This window comes from Ictalurus furcatus, chromosome 3 (genome assembly GCF_023375685.1).
Source record: "Ictalurus furcatus strain D&B chromosome 3, Billie_1.0, whole genome shotgun sequence".
Lineage (NCBI taxonomy): Eukaryota > Metazoa > Chordata > Actinopteri > Siluriformes > Ictaluridae > Ictalurus > Ictalurus furcatus.
Window position 1 is genome coordinate 15,745,495 of NC_071257.1, and position 20,617 is coordinate 15,766,111.

At 37.3% G+C, this 20,617-nt stretch overlaps 1 protein-coding gene across 5 annotated transcripts in view; it reads left to right on the forward strand.

The window, feature by feature from the left end:
- Nucleotides 1-10,541: 10,541 nt before the first annotated feature.
- LOC128605513 (semaphorin-4G) overlaps nt 10,542-20,617 on the forward strand; it is a 53,934-nt gene continuing 43,858 nt past the window's right edge. The window contains exons 1-7 of one of the 5 annotated variants that reach the window (XM_053621000.1): nt 10,542-10,670; nt 12,004-12,074; nt 14,800-14,887; nt 15,301-15,725; nt 16,021-16,245; nt 16,351-16,393; nt 19,738-20,576. In XM_053621000.1, coding sequence (XP_053476975.1) covers nt 14,851-14,887; nt 15,301-15,725; nt 16,021-16,245; nt 16,351-16,393; nt 19,738-20,576 — 1,569 coding nt within the window. In that variant the 5' untranslated portion in view covers nt 10,542-10,670; nt 12,004-12,074; nt 14,800-14,850. Of the gene's footprint in view, nt 10,671-12,003; nt 12,075-14,799; nt 14,888-15,300; nt 15,726-15,996; nt 16,246-16,350; nt 16,394-19,737; nt 20,577-20,617 lie in introns of those variants that run through there. The other 4 variants (XM_053621001.1, XM_053621002.1, XM_053621003.1 and 1 more) reach the window with 4 other exon arrangements.

Genomic DNA, 20,617 nt, shown 5'->3' on the forward strand with positions numbered 1-20,617 from the left:
CAGAAATATTAATATCACATGTACAAAAACGTGACGGGGTATTTCACCATGGTGTTCCTAGAAATTTACGTAAACACGTGACATATTGTAAATCACACACACACACACACACACGCGCACACAAAACATGTAATATGGAAAGCCAAATGGGTGCATCGTTACGCCGTTTTAAAGCGCACCTATTATAGTTTAATTTTGTTTTAGAGGTCTCATACAATAGATTTACATGCATTCAAGGTCAAAAAACATTTTAATGTGCTCATAATTTAAATCGCAGCATTACCTTTTTCCCACCAGTGCCAAAACCGACTCGTTAAATGATCAATTCTAAGGGATTCATTCTAAACTCCGCCTTTCAGAGAACATACTCTGCTATGATTGCTCAGATGTCCCAGTCTGTTATGATTGGTCTACTGCTGTCAGCGTGTGTCGAAAAGGAAACGCCCACTACCATATCCAATTTCAGCTCTGTCTGTCTGCCGATGAAGATCAGAGGCAAGGATTTTGTTAAAAACCTACGTAGGTTCGTACAGGAAGTAAGTCTGGAATTACTAACGACTCGTTTCAGCTGTTCAGAATCGGTTCCTTCTTTTTGGAGTCAATAACTCCATTTGTCGTGCGCTTTGAAACTTTGCAGACTTTTTACATTCACAGACAGCTCTAACTCACTACATCAAAGGTAATATTTGAAAAACCATAATAGGTGCACTTTAAGTTTAAAAATGCCATTTTCTAATCACCACCAGGTATTAAGTTAATGCGACACATTGCTTAATAGGCACATTCATTTGCGTATTACAAAGCAGAGAGAAGGAACTTTGCTTTACTACTTTGTTTTAGCTCACCATCATTGGCGTTTTGAATGTGCTGTGTGTTGAATGAATGAATCTACGGCAAGTCGGATCATTCCATCGGCAAAACACCAACGATGGCGAAATAAGCATTAAATAGGTAAGGATTTTGTCTCTGCTGTCCCTAAATATTATTCATTATTTCGTAATGATTGAAGGACATCAGGTCCAGGATTATCAGACAACAGAAGTGAGGTGCAGTCATTCATTGTCAGCTTGCATTGTAAAACAAAGTTCCTTCTCGCCATCGTTGGTGTTTTGCCGATTGAATGATCTGACTAGCCATAGATTCCTCGAACACAGGAGAGGGTAGTGATGTGTCGTTCATGAGCGATTCATTTATTTTGAATAAATCTTTAATATGACTCGGGAACAACAATTTGTCTCAGAGAGTGATTTGTTCATTTTGTGTTGACCGCACATGCGCTGCAACATCCCCATAGGTTCTGTACTGGAAACAGAAATGATTAGTTCACTTCTCAGGTTCACGTCACAGCCCCACTGCATTCAGCCTATGGGGCGGTCATGGGATGAATGAACGACTCAAACCAAAGGACTCGAGAGGTGAACTAATCATTTCTGTTTCCGGGGAACAGATGTGACAAATGTGACGTGACAAAAGAATGTATGACTCGGATCGAGAGGTGAGGTAAACTAACAGACTGCATAGCCTGAAGACCCAGCTAAGCAATTCATTAATAAGGTCTGACGCCTGACAGCGATAAAAAAAACGGCGCTTTTAAACTTAAAACGGCATAACGATCCACAAGAATAATGACCCATTTGGCTTTCCATAATGTAAGGGTAGAATATGAATCGTGGAAAAATTACACATGGAAATTTGAAAACATGCATTACATGTGAAAAGTCTGCATGAGGAAAAAAATTATGTGTGGAACAACATGCTTGTGTGACTTTTCAGTAACAGACATGGTTATTGTTAGGTTAAATTATTCATGTTAAATTATAATTCAAGTGTAGGTGAGGTGCTAAAAATAACTGTATTAACTACTTGAGGTGAATATATATGATTTGGTTCAGAAGAATGTTTCATATAAACAGGTAACATGTACAATCTTGCGTCCTCTAATAACCATGCACTAATCAACCATGTTTCTTATTTTTATTTTATGTAGTAGCAGGGGAGTTTGTATTATTGTGTTTCTAAACGAATAAGCAACTCTCTGAAATTGAATATCAGTTTTATTGTCATTGTTCCTACATGAGATCTCGTTTAGACAATATATTTTCAGATCATGAAAAAAGCACATTTCATTTTGTAAAGCTATTAGAACCTGTAGTTTTCTTTGTGCTTAACAATAAAGACAATGTTGGCTTCCTTGCTCCCACCAGACTGAACCACTGGAAAAGTCCACCCACTTTCTTCAGTTCCATGCTCTCCATTCAAACCTCTCTCCAAAGCCCCTCCTCCAAACACATACACACACTACTGTGCACTGGTAGCCTTGTGTACCATTATGATCCAGAAAGCACCATTTTAAGTTTTGATCTAGCAGATACATAACTTATTGCAGCTACAGAAATGTAACAAACACATACAATAACAGAATGTTTAGAATTACAGTCAACTCCAGAATTACTGGCACCCTTAAAGAAATTAAAAAACTTTAAAAACAAAATGACTCCTCAACATCCAAGTGTTATTTTGAGGATTACAGCTGCAGAATTTGAGTCACTCTTCATGTAAATGAATGTGTAATGAATGCATAATTGGGTTAAGGTCTAGTGATTGACTCGGCCAGTCTAAAACCTTCTACCTTTTCCCCCCCTGATAAAGTCCTTTGTTGTGTTTTGGGTCATTGTCTTGCTGTATTATGAAGTTCATACCAATTATATGGGATGCATTTCTCTGTAAATTGTCAGACAGGAATCTTAATTCATTCTGCTGCTTCCATCATGAGTCGCATCATCAATAAAGATTAGTGAGCCCATTCTAGAAGCAGCCATGCAAGCCCAAGCCATGACACTACCTCCACCATGCTTGACCATGCGCTTGTATGCTTTGGATCATGAGCAGATCCTTTCTTTCTTTGGCCTTTCCATCACTTTGGTTGAGATTAATCTTGGTTCCACAACTTTTGTGGCTCATTTCTGTATTTCTTTGCGAATTCAAATCTGTCTTTCTGATTCTTACTGCTAATGAGTGGCTTGCATCTTGTATTATGACCTCTATATTTTTGCTCTCAGTTGAGAGTTATCTTTCAACATTGGATTATGATATCTTCACGTGCCTTTTGGAGGTTGTTGGTGATGTCACTGACTGTTGGTTTTGGGGTTTTTCTTGATAGCTCACACAATTCTGTCATCTGTTGCTGTTTCCCTTGGCTGACCTACTTGGGGTCTGTTGCTCAGTACACCAGTGGTTTCTTTCTTTATTTTTTCAGGACATTATAAATGGTTGTATTGGCTATGCCCAATGTTTGCACCATGTCTCTGATTGATTTTCCTTCTTTTCTCAGCTTCAAAATAGCTTGCTTTTCTCCCATAGGTTTATTATTTTTTAACAACAAATGCAGTCTTCACAGATAAAACCGCTCAAACCAAGATATTCAGAGCTATTAATTGTTTAAACAATCAATCTAACAATGTAACACCTAAGTAACAAGAAACACCTGTCAGTCACACTAGTATTTTTGGTCACATAAAAATGGGTGGGTTCAAACAAAAGATGCCATGGCCTAAGTTGTTTAACACATCTAGATGTAAAAATCAGGAAATGAAAGTGTTCATACAGATTTTCATTTATATGTACAGTGGTGCTTCAAATTTTGTAAACCCTATAGAATTGTCTATATATCTGCATAATTATGACATAAAACATCGTCAGATTTTTAGAAGTCCTAAAAGTAGATGGGCGGCTGTGGATCAGGTGGTAGAGTGGGTTGTCCACTAATTGTAGGGTTGGCGGTTCGATTCCCGGCCCACATGACTCCACATACCGAAGTGTCCTTGGGCAAGACACTGAACCCCAAGTTGCTCCCGATGGCAAGTTAGCGCCTTGCATGGCAGCTCTGCTAGCATTGGTGTGTGAGTGTGTGTGAATGAGACAGTGTAAAGCGCTTTGGGTACCAGTGCTATATAAGTGTACCATTTAGATAAAGAGAACCCAATTAAACAAAGGAGACAAAAATATTATACTTAGTCATTTGTTTATTAAGAAAAATGATCCAATATTACATATCTGTGAGTGACAAAAGTATGTGAAACTTTGCTTTCAGTATCTGGTGTGACCCCTTTGTGCAGCCATAACTGCAACTAAACTTTTCCAGTAACTGTTGGTCAACAGTTGAGCTTTGTGACCTCATGGACTATTACAAGTCTTGCTCTTGCAGTGATCTTCGTTGGTCGTCCACGCTTAGGAAGGGTAACAATGGTCTTGAATTTCCTCCATTTGTACACAGTCTGTCTGACTGTAAATTGCTGGAGTCCAAACTCTTTAGAGATGGTTTTGTAACCTTTTCCAGCCTGATGAGCATCAACAACTCTCTTTCTGTTGTCCTCAAAAAGCTCCTTTGTTCGTGCCATGGTACACTTCTACAAACATGTGTTGTGAAGATCAGACTCTGATAGATCCCTGCTCTGTAAATAAAACATGGTGCTCACACTCACCTGATTGTCATCCCATTAATTAAAAAACATGACTCTAATTTCACCTTCAAATTGACTGCTAATTCTAGACGTTCACATACATTTGACACTTATTGATATGTAATATTGGATCATTTCCTTCAATAAATAAATGACCAAGTATAATATTTTTGTCTCATTTGTTTAACTGGGTTCTCTTTGTCTAGTTTTAGGACTTCTAAAATTCTGTTATACAGTACATAATATTTATGTAGATATATAGACAATTCTAAAGGGTTCACAAATTTTCAAGCACCGTTGTATTATCTGATATATTTATAGTATCTGATCTTATTTCTATGGGGGTAGTATTATGTATAAAATAATGTTGTACATCAAAGGACTGAACACAAGAGAGAAAGATGTTTGTTTGAATTCACAAGAGAATTAATGTATATGAAGAAACACAACAGTGTCAAGGCATAAAATACTAGTGGCAAAAGAAGATCACAGTTTCAGAATTGCATAGTGTAGTTGATTCCTGGGGTTGTTCAGTTTAAAAATAAACTGTTGAAAAGAGAAGCCCTTCCTGATAGCAAGCCACAACATACAGCAGCTGAACTTTGCTTTGCTTCTTTAGATTGCGGCTGTAATTGTGTCATGTGATCAGAAAACCTACCATTTTAGCTGGTAGCACCATCAGCATGTTGAGCATGGCATACAAGCAAAAAGATCTTTTTCCCCTTAAGTTAGCAGTTGCAGTCTTATTAGTTTTCCCGCATAACTGTGGCTGAAATTGTTTCATGAAATCTTACTCTACCATCTAACCAACAACATAACATTACTTTGTATTTTTTAAAAACTATATAAATAATTGTAATAACAGCAAGGCTGTCCAAACGTGAATTGGCAAATAATTCATTTTATTGTGCCTATTGTATCTGTGCTTCAGTTCCATTCATTTATATTTTGTAACTGATCCGGTTACACCTCAAAGATCCGACTCAAAGAGCCGACTCTTTCCCGAATGACACATCACTCCGTTACAAAAGTGATACTGTTAGATCTGTGCCTACTGTATATCTACGGTCATGTCAGGTAACCCAAAACTTATCTACATTTTTATGCAACATCATTAAAGATAACAAAAATCTATTCCCCTGTGTATTCAGCTACTAAGATAATGTTTAACACAGAACGCGGAAAATAATTAGCTTGAACTAATTCTGTGGTAAAGTGTTAGCTACTGAAAGTTAGCAAAAAAAAAAAAATAGCAATCAATTTTTTTTTTTAATTTGTCTATTTGCAGATTTAATTGAGACCAACATTACTATAGTGTATTTGTCAAAGTATTTTTTATTCCTTTTGTGTTTTAGCGTACATGTCTCGGCTCAAACAGAACGAGGATACAGTTTTTGCTGATTCTTTACTGTCTACTTATTTGGGGGGAGGAGGATGTCTGGTAAACAACACAACAAAGAAGTAAAGATAACCAAAATGATTTAGTGGTAATCTCCTATCCAGACCCTGATTTCTCCGAAGGTGCTAAAGGGACACTGTATATCCAGAAACACCACCCTGCTAATACATAGTGCACTATTTAAATAGTTTACAAGGATGAAGGTAGCTACTGATTTAAATAGGCAGTTCCATGTCAAATGATGTTGCAGGTACAAGTCTGTGCCTGTAGAGGGCAGTCATTAGTTGCACAAATGTATTTTGATTTGAATTTGTTTTTTCTCGTTATAACGAATTCTTGCTTAAACCATTTTCAACGTTGTAATAAATTACTTTAACATAAGGTGTGAGACATTTAGGACATTTAAGACATGTATGACAAAAAAAGTCATAATGTGCCAAATTAAACCAGATGTGTATATTTTCTCTTAATAGTATTGTAGCATATTGTATAATAACAAGAGGGGCTGCAGCTGTATTTCCTTGATATTCCCCAAACAGTGACTATTTTAATAGTTTTATTTTCATGTGAGTGTAACGTGAGGAAGACTTTGGCCAAGGGTGGAGACAATTTATCCTATTTTTAAGACGTGTTGTTCTTTCAGCTTGTGGTCATTTTTAGTGGCCCAATATGTTGTAACCCATTAATCAGTGGTCTGAACATTAAATCATGAATGGGAATAATTTATTTAATAATAATAATAATAATAATAATAATAGGAACCTATATAGGAAAATAACTTGTATAGGCATACGGTTTACAGTGTCCCATGGAGGCATGGACTCCACAACACCTCTGAAGGTGTGCTGTGGTATCTGGTATCAAGACTTTAGCAGTAGATCCTTTAAGTCTTGTAAGTTGTGAGGTGGGGCCTCCATGGATCGGACTTGTTTGTCCAGCACATCCCACAGACGCTGGACGCAGATGCCAAATCAACACCTTAAACTCTTTGTCATGTTCCTCAAACCATTCCTGAGCAATTTTTACAGTGTGACAGGGCACATTATCCTGCTGAAAGAGGACACTGCTATTAGGGAATACCACTGCCATGAAGAAGTATACTTGGTCTGCAACAATGTTTAGGTAGGTGGTAAGTGTCAAAGTAACATCCACATGAATGGCAGGACCCAAGGTTTCCCAGCAGAACATTGCCCAGGGCATCACACTACCTCCGCCGGCTTACCTTCTCCCCATAGTGCATCCTGGTGCCATCTCTTCCCCAGGTAGCTGATGCACACACACCCAGTTGTCCACATGATGTAATAGAAAATAGGATTTATCAGACCAGGCCACCTTCTTCCATTGCTCCATGGTCAAGTTTTAATGCTCATGTGCCCATTGTTGGTTCTTTGGTGGAGGACAGGGGTCACCATGGGAAATATATACTCAGCAAAAAATAAATGTCCTCTCACATTCAACTGCTTTGATTTCCAGCAACTTTTTAAAATGTGTAAATATTTGTATTAACATAAAAATGAGAGAGAAACTGAACAAGTTCCACAGACATTTGATGAACAGAAATGGAATAATGAGTCCCTGAACAAAGTCAGGGTCAATATTAAAAGTAACAGTCAGTATCTGGTGAAGCCTCCAGCTGCTTTAAATACTACAGTGTATCTCATCCTCATGGACTGCACCAGATTTGTCAGTTCTTGCTGTGAGATGTTACTCCACTCTTCCACCAAGGCATTTGCAAGTTCTTGATCACGTCTGGGGGGGGTCACATTGTTACATGTAATTTTCCACTGCAAGGACGATCAGCTGTCCTTCCTGTCTCTCTGTAGTACTGTTTTAAGGTCCTTTCATAATGAGAGCGATGTGATAAAGCGAAGCGAACTGTGCTTTCACACTGAACGCGAAACGATTGATCGCCTTCAGCTAATTCACGCCTGCATGATAGGTGGCGCTGATTGAGAATGCATCATACGCCTGCACACTAGGTGGTGCAGTGCACTATTATGGGATTAATTTTGCGTCAGATGTACTGCGGTCATGGATCAAAAAAATAATAAGCGTGAATTAAACATTTAAAAACACATGTAAAAATATATTGTACAAAAACTGATAAATAAATGCAAAGTTATCAGAATAGCAAACAACGTGGTGAGGGATCAAAAAATAATAAGTGTGAATCAAAAATTTAAAAACGCATTTACAATTCTATTGCACAAAACTGAAACAGGAATTCAAAGTTTTCTGAATCGCACACAAAATCATGTTCTCCTTGGTTATATTACTATGGTTTGAACGCGTATTCTGTTTTCCCCTTCGTGCTTGTTTCCACACTCGCTGCTTGGTTTTGCAAATGTTGCAGTTTGAGTTTCATGTAAATCAGGGTGGGCTTTAGCATCACCATTGGTCCAGTACAGCTCTTCCTGACGTCACTCTGCTGCGACTCATGGCTGTTGTGTTAATAGACATAGAGAAATGTCGCGTTGGCTGCTGGGTCGCAGGTCAACATTTGGAAAACCAAGTGGAGAATGTGAAAACAAGCGCGAAGGGAAAAACAGCATAAGCATTCAAAAAAAGAAAACAGGAGCAGAAAATGTCAGAGAACACACACACAAAAAACAGAGTAATATAACCAAGGAAAATATGATTTTGTGTGCGATTCAGAAAACTTTGAATTCATGTTTCAGTTTTGTGCAATACATGTGCAATAATTGTTTATGGTTCATTGAACAAGCATGAAAAACATTGTTTAAACCCTTTCCAATAAAGATCTGTAAAGTTTATTTGGATTTTACAAAATTATCTTTAAAATACAGGCTCCTGAAAATGGGACATTTCTTTTTTTGCTGAGTATATTATCTGCAGCATACTTTATTTTGAATATGAAGGTGTAAAAGTAGTCACTCATGAACAGACTGGGGAATAACTGGTATCTCTAATCCGTTACAGTTATGTCAAAAAACAAAGTAATCAGATTACAGGTACATTTTATTAAAAAAAATGGGAATAATATCAGGATTATATTTTTTTTCATTTAAAACCAAATAAATGAATCTTTTGACATATAACACAATATAGACAGCTGCTTGATTATAGTTCTAGCTCTCTCTCGCCAGTCGTGGTTCACATGAGCAACACCCTGGTGCATGTGCAAAGTTATATATGTTTTGCCAAAGTTAATTTGGAATAAATGAACACTAATTGTTCTCTGAAATGCTTTTGTTATGGTGACCATACGTCCTCTTTTTCCTGGACATGTCCTCTTTTTCCTGGACATGTCCTCTTTTTCAGACCTTAAATAAGTGTCTAAATTTGAGAAAATGTCCGGGTTTCAGCTTTAGTTTCATTATGATGTGCTTATGGTCTAATAATGCATCATGTGTGCACATGTTTGCATTGCTTTAATCCCTCTCTTTAATTCCCGCCTTCTCGCACATCAATTGTTCGATTATAAAAGGCTTGCAGCAACTATTGGCCAAATTCCTGCCAAAATTATGTTTCTTTCTCTACATCGTATCTATAACTGTGGTGCAAGTTCATTCAGCTTATTTTTTAAAAAGTTTTTATTGTACTGACTTACGTCATGGTTTTCACCATGCATCTAAAGAAGTCATTAAAATCAAGTTGGTAAAAAAGATACAGATTAAAACAGAGTATGATTTCTTCTTGAGAAATAACAGAGCAGGCCTAAAAGAAAAGACACATTTGTAACTGCAGTGTATGTATTCAGTGATCTCACCAGCTTGGCCTGAAATGATCTTTGTTTCTTTGATTAACATACTGATTTCTCTTTTAATACCTTATATGTTGGTCACACATGATTGGTCTTACTTTTGATTGTTTAACCTTAATATGCTGATGCACTCAATGATTTATTTTTATTATAAACCATTTGCTTTAAAAATATACTATAATTACATGGTCATTCAAAGGTACACTTGTGGCATCTCATATTTTATTTTATTCCATGGACATTCAAAAGAATGCACGAAAAATTGTCACAAGTGGGCATAGTGAAACCAATTTTATTTATATATAATATATATATTTATGTGATGCTAATAGTGTGTCTTTTTCAGTGTATCAAAGTCTGCATTCATAGTAACTCTTTTTGGAAAACTAGAATAAGGTCACCTTAGCTCTTGTGATGTAATGTTACTCTCAGTCACTATCAGTGACAGTGATCTTTTATGTATTTATTTAATTATTAGGACAAATCCAAACATTGAACATGTTTTTAAGATGTAAAATAAAAGTATTTTAGATCATATTGCTTTTCACTTGACTTTATTTACGTGATCTTGAAGTAATCCAAAAATAATCAGATTACATTACTTTCATGTTGTGATACTTGGATTACGTTACTGATGACATTTTATGAAGTAATTTGTAAATGAATACATTTTTAAAATAACCATCACAACCCTGCTCATGAATGCATTGTTGAGAATTTCCTGTGCTCTTCTGAAATCCCACAGTGTACTGTAATAAATTATCGTCCAAACAACGAAACATAACATTTAGTCGTTAGTAGCGAACAGGGCACCATTTCAACTAGCTGCACTATCTTATCGCCATGACCACTGTGTTGTGAAGGACGTCCCAACCGTCCAATCGATGTGCGGCATATCAGTAGCCAATCCCCGCATGAGGCGGAACTTTTTTTTTTTTGGAAACTGAAACGGAAATAATGCGCTGACTCCGCCCACTCACAGATGGCGGCTTCTTAGAGTGAGGGAGAAATTTAGTTTATTTGATACAGATGTCATTCAGACGCACGTTTGGGAAATAACTGTCACTGAAACGAGAATGTAGTGAAGGTACGAATTTAATTTTGTCATTAAAACAAATGTAGCTGAAGGAACTAGCTCGGCTGTATATACTCTGCGAACCTCACCTACTTACTTAGCCGAGTGGCTAACACAAACTAGCGAGTGTTTACATAGACAGGAGGATATGCTTTGCATTCTCTAGCAATTACTGATTCACCAAGCGTATGGTTTAATTGAATTGTTTAAGAAAATAGTGTTTGTTGCGTACTGCAATATAATATAAAGCTGAACTAGTTGTCTTTTTCCGTAGCCGCGGAAGTTAGTTAACCGGTTCAGTTCGGTAACTCGGGGTTCAGCAGCACTGTCAGCTAACATTACTCTGTAACTATAGAAATGTGCAGAATCGGGTTTTGTTTCCTTGTAGAATATTTACAGTAACTTTACCTGCATGTGGTGGGCTAAAATGTTTAAATTCAGTTGGGTCTGATGACCGAGGGCGTGTGATTGATCTGGATGACTTCTTCATGGCTGCAACACTGAAAATGCAGTTAAAAGATACTGTTTAATGCACTTCTGCAGACTACAGTGCAAAAGTAAACCTGTAGATAAGATTCTGGGATGGCTACTAAAATATAACCTTTAATGTATTGTTAAATAAAACTTTCATTACATCATTAATAGTCATGATACGGTACAGAGGGCTGGGCCAAAATACCTTCTACCTGCTTCTGCAGTAGGTGTGTGTGTGTGTGTTATTGAAATGAACATGATTTCTACTAAATATTAGTTTAAAAAATATGGAGAATTCACATACTTTTTAACATTAGAGACTTTAAGTATTTAAATAATTTGTTCTGTAAAATAGGGCTGGGTGATGTGACCAAAATATCTCAATACTAGAAGACATTTCTATGACACGTGATATGCATCATGATATGATAAAGGTTTTTTTTTAATACATTAAAAAAGAAAAAAAGTTGACAACTGAAACGGATAAAAAATGAAAACTTGTGTAAAATGTTAACATGTTACGATTTTAAAGATTTAAAACTGCAAAACTTGAACATTAAATCAGCTGCTTCCAATCAGAGTCCATAACTGTTAGTTAAAAGGTAAAAAAAAAAAAGTTAGAAAAAAGGTGTCATGATAAACACAGACAAGTACATTCTGACGACATGGTGTGTGTGTGGCTTGTTATTTATTTTTATTACTGGTTTTATTATGAATATCGGACTATATTTTAGGGTCCAGTCTTACAGAAATATTAACAGTAATTAGACTGTTTAGAATTCACAACAAGATGCACTTTGGACATATTTATAACCATAATAAAGTAACAGCAAGTGATTGTGCATTCCTATCTTTCCATGTGTTTAAACAGGTTTAATCTGAAGGAAAAACAGCTGACTTTTTGTTCTGGGGGATTTTGCTTATATTCTTTTCTTCCACAAGGTCAGTACAAATCATTACAAAGTAATTCTGACTGCCTTTTTCCTGTCAGGTTTATTGTCAAAATTGAACTGAAAATGCAACTTATAATGATTTCTCCGGTTTCAAAATTATTCAACCTCTTCATGGAAAGCATCTTTAGTACTTAGTAGAGCACCCTTTTGCTGTTATGACCTGCTGCAAATAAGATAAATAGCTTCTGGCAGCGTTCCTTAGGAATCTTAGCCCATTCCTCATGAGTAATGGCCTTCAGTTCAGTTCAGCCTTCTTCAAATCCCACCAGAGGTTTTCTATGGGGTTCAAGTCAGATGACTGTGATGGCCTTGTAGGATCTTTTGAGGACTACTTCTGCAACCAAGCCTTAGTGGAATTCGAGGTATGCTTGGGATCACTGTCCTATTGGAAGGTCCAATGACGTCCAAGCTTCAGCTTCCTCACAGATGGCATGATATTCTCTCCTAGGATTTCCTGATACTTCAATGAATCCATCTTGCCTTCCACATGCTGCAGGTTTCCAGTGCCAGAGAAGGCAAAGCAGCCTCAGAGCATCACCGAGCCACCACCATGCTTGACGGTGGACAGTGTTCTTTCTTTATTCTTCTTCTTCCAGACATACGGCTGATCCATCGTGCCGAGAAGTTTTGTTTCATTGCTCCACAGTACAGAATCCCAAAACTTCTGTGGTTTATTTATATGATTTTGAGCTGAATTTTCTGGTGCGTTTGGGTCAGTAGTGGTGTACATCTTGGAGTTCTGGCATGCAAACCTTCTGCCTTTAGTACACTCCTTACTGTGCTCACTGAAACCTTAGTGCCACCAAGTCTTGCTGCAGGTCTTTTGCAGTCATTCGAGGGTTTTTCACAACCTGCCTTCTCAGAAATCTGGTTGCAGCCATCGATCGCTTCCTTTTTCTGCCTCGTCCAAGTATTTTATGTATTTTCTGCCCCTAGCTAGTTCAGGTATTTCATGTGTACCAGCTCAAGCACACCTGGTGCAACTAGAGATGCACCGATGTATTGGCCGATAAAGGCTATTTTTCCCACTATTGGCCGATACTTTAGAGACATCTGATGATCAGAGCCGATTATATCTCGTCAATCAAAAGAGGGTGGAAAAATGCATCGATTTCATGCTGTGTGTAATGATGTCTCTCGTGTGGAATGTTGACAAAACTGCAGATTGTAATGTCTGTAATCTCTGCACTGCTAAAATTTTACACCGGAAATAAATTTTACAGCACAGAAGTTTCGCCGTCGAGTCAATCCCCACCCCTCCCCCCCGTCTGCTTGCCCTCGTGCTGAATTAAAGGGCCAGTACACCGTTGAAAGATTTAAGTTGAAGATGAATTGACAGAAAAGTATATATTGCCCATAAAAATATTTGTAGAGTAGTATATTTCATATACAGTTAATGTTAATATATAAAAAATATATATATATTACCAGTTTGATGTTCAGTGATGAAGTAGAAATGCTTTTGTTTGTGGTGAGTGAATGTGAGACTAACAGGAGGTATTTTTGAATTCAGTCAATGTTAATATGAATTAATAACATTCAATAAGTTAAGAAATCATACTTTAATCTTCAGAATTTTCATGTGTTAATGTTAATTTGAGTAATATTTTTTCTGTTTATGAGAACAGTTATTGTGAAACAACTTGTTGAAATGGAGAGAATAAAGTTTTTATTTGCATTTCTTTCAAAATTCTTTTAAATTAATCATGATTAATTTAAAAGAAGGTATAAAAGGCAGAATTATCGGTATTGGTTATCGGCTGAGAAATTTAGTATCGGTGCATCTCTAGGTGCAACTAATGAAGCCCTTGCTTAGTTGCATCAGGTGTGCTTGAGACAACACCTGTTTTGCATATTTGTGCTGTTGTGAGGGATTCTGTTCAGTGGGTTGAATAATTTTAAGACTGGAGAATTCATTATAAGTTGCATTTTCATTTGAATTTTGGGGAAACCACTTGAAGCCTTTGTTGTATTGAACTATTTCAATTGCTTTTGTTTGATTTGTTTATTGCAAACAGCTGAAAGTCTGTAAATTTCGACAATAAACCTGATTTGCAATGGGGGTTGAATAATTTTGATTGCAACTGTATACTTGTGGCACTGGACAGTAAGCAGTGGGGTCTTGTGATCTGTTGAATTGCTTATTTTATGAATAATGGTGCACCCCCTTTGGACTGTCAACTTGTATGATTGTAGGTTGTCTGTTGATCAGCACAGTTTGTACTAGTCATTTTTAATCTCTTGTATCAGTGACCCTTTTAATGTTACTGACCCTTTAATTGGGTGGCTGTGTTTTTAGATAGTGGACCAGTACAGAGAGACACAGAACACTGCTGAAAATACAAGCAGCTTTGCAGTTCCTGATGCACTCATCCCAGTGTTAAACTTTAAAGCCATTTTAAAACTGTATCCTCATTCATAGAGAGCATTTAATGAGAAATTTAGTAAAAAAAGAAAAAGTGCTTTTGTGTATATGACAATGAGCTATTCATTCACCATTATAGTTAATCACTAGGTTTTTGTCCGAGATTAAATAAGATGTTTATGTTTCCTTAATACTTTAGATTGTTGTCCTCATTCCTAAAGTGATAATAGTTACCTTTTCTTAACTGTCAAACCAATGTAGAAATGTTTTGACAAGACAGTGCAAGACAGAATAATGTAAAAGTGTCGTCCTATGGTGTTTTCTCTTACTTGCCTTTGTCTCTGTTCAGATGAATTAGAAGACTTCTGAGGACACCAACTTTGCTTTCTTCAAATTTAAAATGCAAAGTAATCTCAGGCAGCACATCACCTCTATGGGTGAGAGATGCACTTCAGTGTTGCATATACATGAAATACTGTTTAGTTTGTTAGTTTTTCTACCTTAAATATAATTAGCTGAATAAAGTTCATGGTGCAGCATGTATCTAATTTGTGTATCAGCTAATGGCAGCAACATACAGCAAATGGTATATGGTGACTAACCAGCGCGGGTGCTGTGACTTGCTGCGCGTGCAGTCTCTACCCCTGACCTTCTGTTCATGCATGGCAAGGGCATGCTTCTGACCTCAAGGTTCAGCTGCTGGATGTAAACCTAAGCATTTCAGCATAACTGATCTTCAGGCTAGGTTGTGTGGTGCAGGGTTTCCTGGGTGGCATATTGCTTTCTTTAGCTAATGCATCACACAAGAACAAAGCAAACGTAACTCCTCCTTCTCTTTGTTCTATTCTAGTGAAAGACATAATTCCACTTGGTGGTCCGCCATGTCACAGAGCCAAGGATAGAGGAAGAGCTCACCCAGTGCCACAATGCTTATCTCAGGAGACAAATAAAAAGCATGCACATACTCTGAAACCTTTATACCCACTCTTACGATGCACACCTCCTCACCAAACTTCTGTGCTGGAAAGGAGGAATAGATCTGCTATAGCTGTTCCTTCAAGCTCCAAAAAGATCTTTGCAGGAGGCCAGGAGAGTCTCTCCAATTACAACGTACCAATGGGAAAAGTACAATTAAACAACAACCACCACTTAAATAATGATGGATCATGCCAGTCTGCTGGTAAAAAAGATGCTCCTTTACAAAGGCAGGGTTCATATGACGAACAGAAAGAATTTGCCTTTGCTTTCTGTAAGCAGCTGAATGAGAATTTGAAGGTAACTAAAAGATATTCAGATGTTCCTCAGATACTGGTTTTTTTTCTTCATAATAGCAGAAATCTACCTGTCTCTGTCATGTTTGTTAGTTGTTATATAGTTCTATGTTAATTAGACTGGCATTAGTTATTATATATCTTTTATTTCTTTATTTCTAACACAGTTTTACTTTAGGTCTGCCATAATAAAATTCATCAGGCTTTTATAAGTACTGTAATTTGTATTTATATTATATTTATATATGTATAGCAATATGAACTTTTTTTAACAGATCTACCCTAATCTGTGATATTAGGTTGTAAGGCCTGCGCAGCACATAGAAAATACTCGGCATAAAATGCCTTCTGTGCATCCTGCTCTCATTTCCTCATCTATGTCTGAGTGCCAAAAAGCACCTGCTCTAACAAACTTTCAGAAAAGACAGAGTCTTGACAGTAGTGTGACTCAGCAAAGCCAGCAGCCTGTTGAAAAGATGGACAAACCGAACGATTGGGATCGTAGCTCATCTTCATTTAGCCAGGTAAGAGAGCTTTCTGAGTCATGTTAAAAGTAATTCTTTCACCATGATTTGATATGGATCATGTATCTTTAATATGATCATGTTTTTCATTGTGTTGTGCTGTAGGGAGAACACGTGCATCACCAGGCAACTACACCAGGTACACCAGGTATATCCCTTCTTTAAGTTCTTACAGTTTGACACTACATGCACTTCATGCAGTTTCTGTATGAAGATTCCATTTTTGGATATTTGTTAGGGAGTACCATGATAGCATGGGTTTCCCCCCAGTTTTCTGGTTTCCTCCCTGTTAGATTTCCATGTATCTCAGGAATCTCAGATTATGTCTTTCAGATCTTCCGTTATGCCTTCCAGCCTTTTTTTTTACTTCAGAGATAATCACTCAATTCAACTTTCAACTACAACGGTTCGGGAATACACCGCACCAGGGAAGAACGAAAAACACTTACCCTGATCCGGAGTACTTACACTTCTGACACCAAATTATTAGATTTCCAAGAATCTCAGGAATCTCATATTATGTCTTCAGATCTCCATCAGCCCTTTCAGCCTGTTTTACAATTACTTCTATTAACTTTTAGTTCTGTGCTTAGAAAGTGTGGTTTTCCTCAGAGCGTTTCAGATCGATCTGGGGAGTCTAAGATGAACACACACCGATACATGCATGCTCACAGAGACGTCCGGTTTATTCATGCAAAACAGAAGTATTTATACACATTGATAACAGCAGTGTTTGGACGGTTTCCACTGGTGCAGGTGCCAGACAGATTTAGACAAAACACACAGCACACAGGGTCATACTACAAAATAAGTCTGTTATAATAAAGATGGCAGGTGATCAGCTTATTCAAAGAGGTAATTAAATGTATACATGCATCATAGGTATTTGATAGCACAGAGACACACAAACAGAAACTATAACCCAGTATTCCCCGTATCCAAGGTGTCTTAATAGCAGTTCATAATATAAGAGTACATGATATAAGAGAATTTTCTTTCACTCCCACTGTCTAAAAACTTGCAGGTAGGTGGATTGGCTAGGCTAAATTGTCGCTAGGTGGGAATGAGTGTGAGAATGGTGCCCTATGATGGACTGCTGTTCCATCTGGGGTGAAAATTCTTCTGCCCGGTGCCCAGTGTTTCTGGTATAGGTTCTGTGTCTACCATGATCCTGATCAGGATAGAACAGTTACTGAAGATGAATTAATTAATAATATACAGTGTTTGTACATGGGTTGTACATACATTCCGTAGCAATACAATATTTAATTGTGTCTGACTGTATGTCTAAAACTGTCTTATATCCATTATATGGAGTAGTAATTTAGGGGTTTTCTGAAAGCAGTGTGGAGAATGTGTTTATAAAACCCCACAAAGCACAGCAATAGTTTATTGTCAAAATGTTACACCCGATGGCAGAGAATACCCATACTTTACTTTGTATGAGGATAGAGTATAACTATACAGTGGTGCTTGAAAGTTTACCACTAAATCATTTTGGTTATCTTTACTTCTTTGTTGTGTTGTTTACCAGACACCCCCCTCCCCCCAAATAAGTAGACAGTAAACATTCAGCAAAAACTGTATCCTTGTCCTGTTTGAGCTGAGACATGTACGCTAAAATACAAAAGTTATAAAATTAACACTAAAAAAATATATTCTTTGAAAGATACACTATAGTAATGTTGGTCTCAATTAAATTTGCAAATAGACTAATTAAAAAAAATTGAGGTTACAGTACTATTGCTAACTTTCAGTTTACACTTTACCACAGAATTAGTTCAAATTAATTATTTTCCGCGTTCTGTGTTAAACATTATCTTAGTAGCTGAATACACAGGGGAATAGATTTTTGTTATCTTTAATGATGTTGCATAAAAATGTAGATAAGTTTTGGGTTACCTGACATGACCGTAGATATACAGTAGGCACAGCTCTAACAGTAACGAGAGAGTGAGTTTTAAACCAGCCACCTCCTATCACTTTTGTAACGGAGTGATGTGTCATTTGGGAAAGAGTCGGCTCTTTGAGTCGGATCTTTGAGGTGTAACCGGATCAGTTACAAAATATAAATGAATGGAAATGAAGCACAGATACAATAGGCACAATAAAATGAATTATTTGCCAATTCATGTTTGGACAGCCTTGCTGATATTACAATAATTTATATAGTTTTTAAAAAATACAAAGTAATGTTATGTTGTTGGTTAGATGGTAGAGTAAGATTTCATGAAACAATTTCAGTCACAGTTATGCGGGAAAAATAATAAAACTGCAACTGCTAACTTAAGGGGAAAAAGATCTTTTTGCTTGTATGTCATGCTCAACATGCTGATGGTGCTACCAGCTAAAATGGTAGGTTTTCTGATAACATGACACAATTACAGCTGCAATCTAAAGAAGCAAAGCAAAGTTCAGCTGCTGTATGTTGTGGCTTGATATCAGGAAGGGCTTCTCTTTTCAACAGTTTATTTTTAAACTGAACAACCCCAGGAATCAACTACACTATGCAATTCTGAAACTGTGATCTTCTTTTGCCACTAGTATTTTATGCCTTGACACTGTTGTGTTTCTTCATATACATTAATTCTCTTGTGAATTCAAACAAACATCTTTCTCTTTTGTGTTCAGTCCTTTGATGTACAACATGATTTTACACATAATACTACCCCCATAGAAACAGGATCAGATACTATAGATATATCAGATATATAGCGGTGCTTGAAAATTTGCGAACCCTTTAGAATTGTCTATATATCTACATAAATATGATATAAAACAGAATTTTAGAAGTCCTAAAACTAGACAAAGAGAACCCAGTTAAACAGATGAGACAAAAATATTGTACTTGGTCATTTATTTATTGAAGGAAATGATCCAATATTACATATCTGTGAATGTCAAATGTATGAGTACCTTTAATTCAGAATCTGGTGTGACCCCCTTGTGCAGCAATAACTGAAGCTAAATGTGTAAACTAACTATTGTAGTCCTGCACATCAGCTTGGAGGAATTTTAGCCCATTTCTCAGTACAGGACAGCTTCAACTCTGGGATGTTGGCGGGTTTCCTCACATGAACTGCTTGCTGCACGTCCTTCCACAACATTTCTATTGGATTAATTGTATTTCTATTGGATTGAGGTCAGAACTTGACAAAAAATTAACTTTATTCTTCTTTAACCATTCTTTGGTAGAACAACTTGTGTGCTTAGGTTTGTTGTCTTGCTGCATGACCCACTTTCTCTTGAGATTCAGTTCATGGATAGATATACTGACGTTTTCCTTTAGAATTCGCTGGTATACTTCAGAATTTATTGCAAGCCGTCCCAGCCCAGATGCACAATACACGTCCAAACCATATGACCACCACCATGTTTCACAGATGGGATGAGGTTCTAAAATTCTAAAGTGTTCATGAACTTTCAAGCACCACTGTAAAATGTGGCTTTATAGAGAATAAAGAGTAAGGCACCATTTTGTCTTTTTTGTAGTAGGTGGCAGATCTCTATCCTTGAAGAGACGAAGAGAACCCAGTGCAGAAAGATATGGGGAGGGCAAGAGATTGTGTCTGGAAGACGTTGGACTTACCCCATCTTCTACTAGTGGCAGTTCTTTCCATGTCAGCTCACCACCAAAGTTTATCAAACGTGCCTTTTTGAAGACATTTAATGAGCCTGTGCTGACTCTAAATGAGAAACGCTCCCCAACATTAAATAATTGTACTGAAGACAGGACAAAGGCTTCAAACAATGTAGCCAAACAGCTTTTTCAAGAACCAGGGACAGAAAGTCATAAACTCCAGACAGCAACTTTGAGCACTATGGTCCATGGAACAGGTCAACAAAAAGAAGACATGAGAAGGTCTACTGAAAATAAATGTGTTAAAGGTAACACAGCCACTGCTGACCCTTGCCCCACACTTTCCAGCAAACTTAACCAGAAACAAGGAGAATTTGTTTCCCCTGTCTGCTCACACACAAGTTGTTTGCCTGGCCTAACGGATAAGTTTGAGATCAGCTGTCCTCTCCAGCAACCAAAAGTTACTTCATCCAGCTCTCTGGACATCACAGAGTTGCACAATTCAAAGACCACTACCAAAGCCAGGAAGGATGTAGACGAAAAGAGAGACCTGGTGTGGAAGGATCCTCTAGATTTGGAGTTGGGAGAGGATGTGTTGGAGAGCTGTGTTCTCAGCCTCAGCAGCAGCCAGAGTAGTGAGGAGGATCATCTGCCGTCTTTTCAGGAGATCCTGGAGTGCAGCACCCATGTGCCCATCACTCCAGAGAAGGCAACATTCTCTGAGCCCAGCACTCCAGGCCTTAAAGTTGCTGTAAGCCCACATCAGCACACATTTTAAATGAATATATTAAC